This window comes from Stomoxys calcitrans, chromosome 3 (assembly GCF_963082655.1).
Source record: "Stomoxys calcitrans chromosome 3, idStoCalc2.1, whole genome shotgun sequence".
In the NCBI taxonomy this organism is placed as follows: domain Eukaryota; kingdom Metazoa; phylum Arthropoda; class Insecta; order Diptera; family Muscidae; genus Stomoxys; species Stomoxys calcitrans.
The window spans coordinates 147,497,044-147,507,364 of record NC_081554.1 but is presented as its reverse complement, the minus strand read 5'-3'; the positions used below and the strand labels follow the sequence as shown (position 1 = coordinate 147,507,364).

The 10,321-nt window shown below is 38.7% G+C and overlaps 2 protein-coding genes across 2 annotated transcripts; both read left to right on the top strand.

Moving 5' to 3' along the window:
* Positions 1-7,141: 7,141 nt before the first annotated feature.
* LOC131996185 (uncharacterized) lies at positions 7,142-8,647 on the top strand. Its single transcript, XM_059365644.1, has one exon. It carries the CDS (start codon positions 7,142-7,144, stop codon positions 8,645-8,647), a length of 1,506 nt encoding a protein of 501 aa, XP_059221627.1.
* Positions 8,648-8,654: 7 nt separating this feature from the next.
* On the top strand, positions 8,655-9,962 carry LOC131996184 (uncharacterized). The gene has a single exon (XM_059365643.1). It carries the CDS (start codon positions 8,655-8,657, stop codon positions 9,960-9,962), a length of 1,308 nt encoding a protein of 435 aa, XP_059221626.1.
* Positions 9,963-10,321: the final 359 nt, after the last annotated feature.

Here is a 10,321-nt window from a genome sequence, read left to right as displayed (position 1 = left end):
TTGATTTTTGCGAATGAACATTCTGGCAACCTTCTCTCAAATGATTTGTAGAATTTTTCAAGTTTGTCTAAAGCGTCTTTATTTAGCCTTATTCCATATATGTGGTCCAAAGTGTAAACAAGTTCCTTAAATGACTCCGTGTATGATTTGGAATCATTTTTGATGTCCCATACAATTTTCGAAAGAGTGGAATACTTCAGTATGACTTCCATAACTTATAAATGTCCTTTACGTCTCTACAAAATATAATGAAGAAAATTTGGATTTTGTTCAAATATTTATGCAATATATTCACAATTAATGACCCATTTCAGGTATCAGACGCAATCGTAAAAAGGGGTCCAAAGTGCCTCTTTTTACTTACTCTTCTATAATTATTTACCTGGACTCGAATTTGGTTAAAAAAAATGACAATGAATTTTTTATGGGTAGGTTTTTTCACATTCATTGATACGGTGGATTTCCTGGGAATTCGACATAGCGAAACAGGTAACATTTGTCTGCATCAAATCTTAACACAAATATATATATATATGCAGGTATATTTCTAGGTTACTTTTTATTCAAAAATCATCAGCTTACATTAAAAATAGATGTAGGTACTATACAAACGCACGCCGATGCGAAGTGTTTTCGCTCTAAAACACATATTTTTATTCCAATTTTTTTAAACTTTGGCAGGAGACCTTTTTTTATTCTAACACATTTGTATTGTAAACCCTGGGCAAATCTATCAATGTTTTAGTGTAGGCCCCATATAAGGTTCCATTTCACAAATAGACATTTTTATATAGAGTTTAATGAAGTGTAAATGAATTTTAGAGTAGATAGAATCCGAGTTGAGAAATGTTTTATACATTGTTGGAAAGGTATGAAAATTTCCTTTACGATAAGGTATGTTGCGTAAATATGGCTATAGTGTGTCATGTGCAATTAGGACAACAAAAACAAAATTTGGGAAATTCGACTTTTTTGAAAAATTGACTTTTTTATTGCCGGTTCCATAAAATGGAATAGAATAGAGATATTTCCATGATTCTTTTTGTGTTTTGTAGAAGAAGTGTTACCAAATAAAAGTTTATTTAACATCTTTGCAATAAAATGTGACGTAATACTTGTTTTTTAGCAATGAATATAGCACTACTTGAAAATTGACTTTTTTCAGTATTTTGATCGCTACGATCTCATTTATGGCTAGGATATGGCGAGACATACCTTAAAATGTTGGGAACATTTTAAGCTTTCATTTAAGTTCAAAAAAAGCGAAAAAATCCCCGTGGAACTTTTTTTCCAGTGAGAAACTTTTGAAGTTTAGTAAAAAAATTGGCCATTTTGGTCTTAAGATAACGGTGTTGTTTGATATCGAAATTAGCCAAATTAGCACTTAAAACTTTTCTTAATACCTCGACTTTGTGAAAATGGAAAGAAATGATAATGCTTTGACGGCCAAAGTTTGCGAAAACTTAAAGGAAATGGGAGTATCTTTTTTGAAAAATTTTGCAATTTTTTGACAAAAAAAATATTTTTCATATTGAAAACGATGCCATTTTTAAACCGCCAAAGATATTCACGTGATTCCTTTTGTATTTTATGCACACATATGCTGGCATAATTTGTGTGAAGTATGAAGTTTATAGCTTTAAAATTGACGGAGTTATTAAAAAAACACTGAAAAAAACCAAGGCCAAATTTTCATATTTTAAAATTAAACAATTCATAACTCCTTAACAGTACACGATGGCATGGTACTTTATGCATAAGTTTTTTAGATCTTGTCAAGCTCTTTCTCTAGAGTCCTAAATCATGTAAATCGGTTGAGTAGATCAAAAGTTATGGCCCCCAGAAGCTTGGAGAAGTCAAAAGTGGTCAACTTTGACACCCTGTAGCTCACCCTGTATTAAAGATATGGACCAACAACAGCACTTTTCTGAAAGCCTATGTCCTCCTCTACAAATGTCTAGAACATTTTGTATGGCTAAAATCAACAGATAAAAAGTTGTAGACTTATTTCCAATTTTTTTGCCATTTGGCCCACTGTGCGTCGTCCATCAGACCACAACAGCATATTGCATTATAGGTGTGACAACTGCAGTATATACGCAATGCATGACACGCGGTGTTAACCCCAACTTTTGCCAATGGCTCTCTTGCAGGTGTATATGGCAAAAGTTGCCTTTCCAAAATGTCCGATTTAAAGTTCAATCTCCTACCCAGGTATTTTGCGCTTTTTGTAAATAGAACATTCTCTCTTCCCAAGGGTACAGGTGCCTCTGTAGGAAACTTGTATCTCCTGCTGAAAAGAACTACTCCTCTCTCGCACGGATTTTTATCTAGACCACTTTCAACAGCCAAATTCGCTGTTGCACGTAGATCTTCCTGAAGTAAAATATGTTTCAATCAACCTTTCAAGAGTCTTCAGCATAAAGGATGATAGACTAATAGGACGAAAATCTTTCGCACTCGTGTGGTAGGGTTTTACAACCTTCGGAATGAAAATAACCTTCGTGTCCCTCGATCCCATCAGACACAGTTGTAATTCAACCGGTGTCAACTTTCGGAATGAAAATAACTTTCGTGTCCCTCGATCCCATCAGACACAGGTTGTAATTCAACCGGTGATACAACATCAGGGCCTGGCGACTTAAAGGAGTCGAAACTTCTGATTACCCAAAGGATTTTCGGCTCAGACACAATTTCCCTAATAACCGACGAATGCATACTAGTGACAACCTTTTCTGGCGCCACGTTGTCCATTGGAGAATTACCCGGGAAATGTGTATCAACGAGTAGTTCTAGTGTTTCCTCACTTGAAATTGTCTATTCATTCTCTGACTAAGGAATATTCCCTACCGTAAAAGGTCTCGAGGACAGAATCTTCCTTAGCCTGGAGTCCTCAGATGTATCCTCCACGGAGCTGCTGAATTCTATCCAGGATTTCTTCTGAGCATTTCTCAGCTCGCCCTCACATTTTGTTTGCTCTGTTGAAGAGTTTTCTGCAGTGCTTCCTGCAAGATGGGGGTATATTCATTTTGCCATTCCGTTTAAAACACATCGAAATATCCATTTCCGACCCTATAAAGTGTAGACATTTTTGATCAGCGTAAAAATCTAAGACGATCTAGACATGTCTGTCCGTCTGTCTGTTGAAATCACGCTACAGTCTTTAAAAATAGAGATATTGAGCTGAAACTTTACACAGATTTTTTTTTGTCCATAAGTTCGAAGATGGGCAATATCGGACTATATCTTGATATAGACCCCATATAGACCGATCCGCCGATTTAGGGTCTTAGGCCAATAAAAGCCACATTTATTATCCGATTTTGCTGAAATTTGGGACAGCGAGTTGTGTTGGGCCCTTTGACAACCTTCTTCAATTTGGTCCAGGTCGGTTCAGATTTGGTTACCGCTGCCACATTGACGATCCTCCGATTTAGGGTTTTAGGCCCATAAAAACCACATTTATTTTCCGATTTTGCTGAAATGTGGAACAGTGAGTTGTGTTGGGCCCTTCGACATCCTTCGTCATTATTCGTCACTTAGGCCCAGATCGGTCTAGATTTGGATATAGCTGCCATATAGACCGATCCCCCGATTTAGGGTCTTAGACCCATAAAAGCCTCATTTATTATCCGATTCTGCTGAAATTCGGGACAGTGAGTTGTCTTAGGCATTTCGACATCTTTCTGTAATTTGGCCCTGATCGAATCAGATTTTGATTCGTTTTAAGGTTTTGGGCCCATTAAAGGTGCATTTATTGTCCGATGTCGCCGAAATTTGGGACAGTGAGTTAAGTTAAGCCCCTCGACTGCTGCATTATGGCACAGATCGGTCCAGATTTAAATATAGCTGCCATATAGACCAAACTCTCGGTTTTAGCTTTTAGGGCCATAAAAAGCGCATTTGTTGTCCGATGTCGCCGCAATTTGGGACAGTGGGTTGTGTTAGGCCTTTCGACATCCTTCTTCAATTTCACTATGATCGGTCCAGATTCGGATATAGTTGCCATATAGACCGATCTCTCAATTTAATGTTTTGGGCATAAAAAAGGCGCATTTATTGTCCGATGTTGCCGAAAATTGGGACAGGAAGTTAAGTTGGTCCCCTCCACATATTTCTGCAATTTGGTCTAGATCGATCAAAATTTCCATATAGCTACCATATAGCCCGATATCTCGATTTGAAGTCTTGGCCCCAAAAAAGGCGCATTTGACACTGTGACTTATGTTAGGCTTTTCCACATTCATGTGGGATATGGTTCAGATCGGTTTATTTTTAGATATAGCTACTAAAAAGACCAATATTTTGTTATACACAATTGGACAATGACTTGTACTTATTAGTATTTGTCCAAATCAAAACATTTTTCGATATAACTGCTATTGGACATAAGGTATGCAATTTTCACCGGAATGTGAGGAAAGGTGGTTTACATATATAACCGAGGTGGTGGGTATCCAAAGTTTGGCCCGGCCAAACTTAAGGCCTTTTTACTTGTTTTGACGGTCAAATTTTCATGCAAAAGGTGGTTTACATATATATCCGAGGTGGTGGGTATCCAAAGTTCGGCCCGACTAAACTTAACGCCTTTTTACTTGTTTTGACGGTCAAATTTTTATGGAAAATCTTGTTTTGACGGTAAAATTTTCATGCAAAATCTTGTTTTGACGGTAAAATTTTCATGCAAAATTGAATATATGCTGGTCCCACTAATGCCTAAGTTTGTCTGAATCTTACGATAGGTCACATAACGATCTTGCAATATCAGTTGGTGTTCATGGAACAGGCTTTTGTTGATTCTCTAAAAATGTAACCTAAAATAAATCTATGAGCATCAATGGTATTTTATAATTTGGGATAGCAAACATTGATGCATCGAGCAGATACAGATTGTCAGGGTAATTAAAATTGAGTTGTGATAAGGAAGTAAAAACTGTGTGAATGGAATTTTCCACTCATTTGAAGACCATGATAATGCTATCTAATGTTTGTTTAGGATCGTGGCTTAGGCTGGTTGGTCTGCGGTTGTAGAATATTTGGTTATGTTTCGTGGCGTATTTCGATTGGTCAGTTTAGGTTTAAGATTGAAAGAGAAAGAGCTAGTTTAAGTTATATAGTTGTCTTTTTTTTAATTAGGATAAGAATTATTGTAGTTTATAAATTTTCAATAAATGATCAGTACGAATTTAATACTCAACATCAATAGTTCGGTAACTATTATTGGTCCTTCGATAATAAAAGAATCAGTAACGGATTAAAGTCGGGAGAATTCGGGAGAGTTTGAAAAGAAAAAGTTTAGTGTTGTGTACGTGTTGATAAAAAAAAAAACACAATGGCTAATATGGAGAAATTCGTGGAAGCGCAGAAGAATTTAGCCGAAAGTATGGTGAAAATAAAAAATAAGTTGAGTGAAGAACGGCTGACCAGAGCAGGGTTCGATCAATTGGAGAGAAATTATCATGATTCAGTCAAGAAATTGAAGAGTAATCATGAAGTGATGATGACAATAGAGCCCAAGAGCGATGATTACTTCGTAAAGGATTTTTACGGATTAATGATGAATGGGCTGGTGAAGGAGGTTGAGGAGATGATAAGGAGTCGGGAGGTAACGGTTCAGGAGAAAAGCAACAATGGCAGTGGCGCAGAAGGAAGTAATCTGGGACTGCAGTTGGAGAGGAAAGAAGAGTTTGGGAGCAGGGAGGAAGCAGCAGTTGGAAAAGCGGCAATGCTACAGGAGAAGCCGTCAATAAGGAAATATTTTTTCCAAAAAATCGAAAGAATAGAGAAGAGATTGGAAAGTGGTGAAGTCGATGAGAGAGATATCGAAGATAGTTTGCGGCAGTTGAATGGATTTTATGACAAGTTGCTGGCAACGAATGAAATAGACGAGGAAGTCTTTGAACAATACGAGGAGATGACGGAAAGACTTAGTATTCGACGGAAAGTCGTTGGAGAGCAAAAAATGGAGAAAGCAGAGGGAAAAGAAATCCGCAGCAACATCAGGTTAAGCGAAGTGAGGATACCCGAGTTCAGCGGCAAAATTGAGGACTGGGAGTCATTCCATGACTTATTTAAAAATTTGGTGCATAATTCGCCTCATTTTTCCGAAGTAGAGAAATTATACAGGCTGAAGGCAGCCATTAAAGGAGACGCAGCTCAACTAATTCAGCATTTAAAAATAACCGACTCCAATTATGAAGCTGCCTTTGAATTATTGAAGAAAAGGTACGAGAATAGGAGATTGATGTTCACGAATTTGTGTGATAAGATTCTGGACCAACCAGTAATGAATAGCGATTCAGCGGCAAGTATAAGACGCATGCTTGACACTACCAAAAACTGTGTAATGGCGTTGAGGGGCATGAATGTGTCTACAAAGGATGCTGAACCATTTATTGCCAGAATAATTGTGAGAAAGTTTGATAAGGATGGGTTGCGGCTATATGAGCAACAAGTAAGGAAGCCGAGAGAAATTCAAACTTTGGATGATGTCTTAGAATTTTTGCAACAACAATACCTTGCGTTGGAAGCGGCGGGAGAGCAGGAAGTGAACGTGAAGAGAATTTATGGAAACAAAAATAATATGTCAACCAAATTTTGCTACTTTTGTGAGAAAAGTGGGCACGGGGTGATAGAATGCAGGAAGATGTTGGCAATGACACCGGCAGAGAGAAAGCCTGCGGTAGCTGCGAAAAAAATTTGTTTCGTTTGTCTTTTACACAGGACAGACAGAAAATGCAATAGTGTTGTGCGCTGCAACAAATGTGGAGGTAATCACCATCATTATCTTCACAATGGTGACCAAAGAAGCGTTAATCAGCAAGTTAATCCCACATCATCTATGGTAATTGAGAGAAAACAACAACAAGTTTTATTGGCAACAGCATTGGTAAAAGTACGGGCAGCGACGGGAGAATTTGAGTTGCTACGGGCAATGATAGATCAAGGGTCACAGATAACATCAATTTCGGAAGAAGCTTCGCAGATTTTGGGATTGCCAAGGATAAAAGAAAAAACGGAAATACACGGCTTGGGTGGTACTTTGGTTGGTGTGTCGAAGTACAAAGTGGACTTAGTTATAAAGCCAAGATTTCTTAGCAAACATGTATTCAATTCATAGGCGATGGTACTACCTACGATAATGAGCCAGCAGCCAGGTAAATCCTTCGACATAGATATGAAGCAATGGCGAAACTGTATGTTGGCTGATCCATTCTTCAATAAATCCGATCGCATTGATCTAATAATCGGTGGAGACATTTACGCCGACATAATGGAAAAAGGGCAGAAGAGAGTAAGCGGTCCGTTCTCACAACAAACGAAACTTGGTTGGATAGTATCTGGAGCTCTATCCAATGGAATAAGCAAAGTGGAAAAAGTGCAGGTGGCTGCGACGAACCTTGAACGTTTTTGGGAAGTAGAGGAAGTGGAAGCAGAAGATCAGTGTACAAATGATGACCAGTGGTGCATGCAGAATTTTGAAAAATCGACCGTTATTCGAGATGATGGTCGATTGATGGTGTCATTACCTTTTAAGGCTGATATGGAACTAGGCGAATCCAAACCGCAAGCAATGGCCAGGTTTTTGAATGGTGAAAAGAAGTTGGAGAAATATCCATCACTAAAAGCTGAATATATAACCTTCATGCGAGAGTATCGGGAACTGGGTCATATGGTGCAAGTACCGATGGAGATGAAAGGAAAATATTACTTACCGCATCAAGCAGTGATCAGAGAAGATAGCCGAACAACGAAAGTGCGAGTGGTGTTTGATGCATCAGCGAAAACATCGAATCAAAGAAGTTTGAATGACATAATGCACACTGGACCTAAACTTCAACGCGATATATTTGATATAATGTTGAAATGGCGTTTATGGAAGTATGTATTGACAGGAGACGTGGAAAAGATGTATCGGCAGATTGTAGTGAGGCCAGAAGATCAAGAATATCAATATATACTTTGGAGAGAGAACAGAGCGGAACCAATAAAGCAATATCGTTTAACAACAGTAACATATGGCACATCAGCGGCGCCGTTTCTGGCAGTAAGGTCACTATTCATGATAGGTGATTACTGCAAAGAGGAGATGGTGAAAAATATTATAAAAGAAGATATTTATATGGATGACCTCATGACTGGAGCTGATACTGTAAAGGGAAGTCAACACATTCTGCAATCAGTGGCACAGCAGCTGCAGAAGTTTAATTTTCATTTGAGAAAATGGATTTCAAATGACCCTAAAATTACGGAAATTGTAGAAAATCGAGGACGCAATGAAGTTATATCGATTAAAGACGACGAGTCCATAAAAACCTTGGGTGTTGGGTGGGATCCCAATATGGACCACTTTCGATTCAACGTCAGCTTTAGTCATCCTTCACAAATGACAAAGAGAAAAGTACTGTCATTGGTAGCTAGAATTTTCGACCCATTGGGATGGTTATCACCAATAACGGTGGTAGCAAAATTGATCGTTCAGAAGCTGTGGCTGTTAAATATAGATTGGGATGAGACGATACCCGAGGAAATTTTGACGCAATGGCTAGAATTCGCAAATCATTTGGATTCTCTTCATAAAATAAAAATCCCTAGATGGCTTTTCAGACGCGTCCGAGAAAGCATATTCCGCAGTAATATTCATTAAATGTGAAATGAGGGTGACTTTACTAATTGCCAAAAGTAAGGTCAACCCAATCAAAAATAAAAAGACGCTGCCAAAATTGGAGCTGTGTGGTGCACATCTGTTGGCGAGATTGTTGAATAGGGCAGAGAAAATCATAGGAAGAGAGACGAACGTGTTTGCATGGACTGATTCAACAATCACACTGGGGTGGATCCAAAATAATCGTAGCAAGGACAAATTCATTAAGAATAAGGTGCAGGATATAAATGTGCTTGTACCAACAGCAACATGGAGATATGTTGGCACAAAGGAAAATCCAGCAGATATTGCATCAAGAGGTATTCAACCACATCGGCTAATGGACTATAAGCTATGGTGGAATGGTCCTGAATGGTTGCGGGAGCCTTCAAGTCATTGGCCTGAACTACCACAGAGGACTGCAGTGATAGCATCGACGATGGTAACAACAGAAGTAAATTTTTTGGATGATATAATGACGAGATACTCCAGGTTTTCTAAAATGCGGCGTGTAGTGGCATACGTCATTCGATTTATTGAGAGGACAAGGAATAAAATCAAAATTTCTGGTGGTTTAGCTGTCCATGAACTTATAGAAGCTGAAGAACATATACTATCACGTCATCAGCAAGTTATGTTTTCTAAAGAAATTATATCTTTAAAAAGAGGATCTTTAATTGATCGAGGCAGCCGTATAGTGGGACTACATCCTTTCTTAGACAGAAGAGGCATACTTCGAGTTGGTGGTCGACTGCAAAATGCAAATATGTCCTTCAATCAAAAACATCCAATTGTATTGAATAAATCGAATCTGACAGCCGCAATAGTGCGATCGTTTCATCTGGCAACTTTACATGGAGGAAACAGATTGACCGAAACATCCACAAAACGCAAATATTGGATTATTGGCTTGAAAGCAGCGATAAAAAAGTGTATACGATCGTGTCCAAGATGTATACGGTACAAACAAGAGACAGCGAAGCAGATAATGGGTAACTTGCCAGATTCGAGGGTTACAGCGATGCAACCTTTCTTATATACAGGAGTGGACTACGCTGGACCTATATGGATGAAGTGCTCCAGAAACAGAGGACAAAAGTGTTTTAAAGGATACATTGCTATATTTGTCTGCATGTCAACAAAAGCAATTCATCTGGAAGCTGTGAGCGATTTGTCCACATCAGCATTTTTGGCAGCCTTGAAACGGTTCTTTTCCAGAAGAGGAAAGAGTGCAGCGACAATGGGACAAATTTTGTTGGAGCGAAAAATAGACTTGATGCGGACTATAAAGCTGTTATTCAAAGAAATCGAGACGTGATGCCAGTGCTGGCGGAGGAAGGTGTGGAGTGGCATTTTATCCCCCCGGCAGCCCCTCATCAAGGAGGGATTTGGGAGTCTGGCGTGAAATCTGTGAAGCATCATCTGAGACGTGTTATTGGCGAGACCAGATTAAGTTACGAGGAAATGGCCACATTGCTGTGCCAAATCGAAGCGGTTTTAAACTCAAGGCCATTGGTGTATATGGATAATGAAGAAGTGGAATCTCTTGATTTTTTGTCACCAAGTCATTTTCTGATTGGGAGGCAGACGACGGATGTACCGGAGTATGTCAACGAAGTGGTAGGATCTCTCAACAAGTGGAAGCTGATACAGAAGATGAGAAGAGATTTCTGGAAT

Bases quoted from the DNA above. Each gene is read 5' to 3' on its own strand.
- LOC131996185 (XM_059365644.1), top strand. From the start codon at position 7,142: ATGAGCCAGCAGCCAGGTAAATCCTTCGACATAGATATGAAGCAATGG.
- LOC131996184 (XM_059365643.1), top strand. From the start codon at position 8,655: ATGAGGGTGACTTTACTAATTGCCAAAAGTAAGGTCAACCCAATCAAA.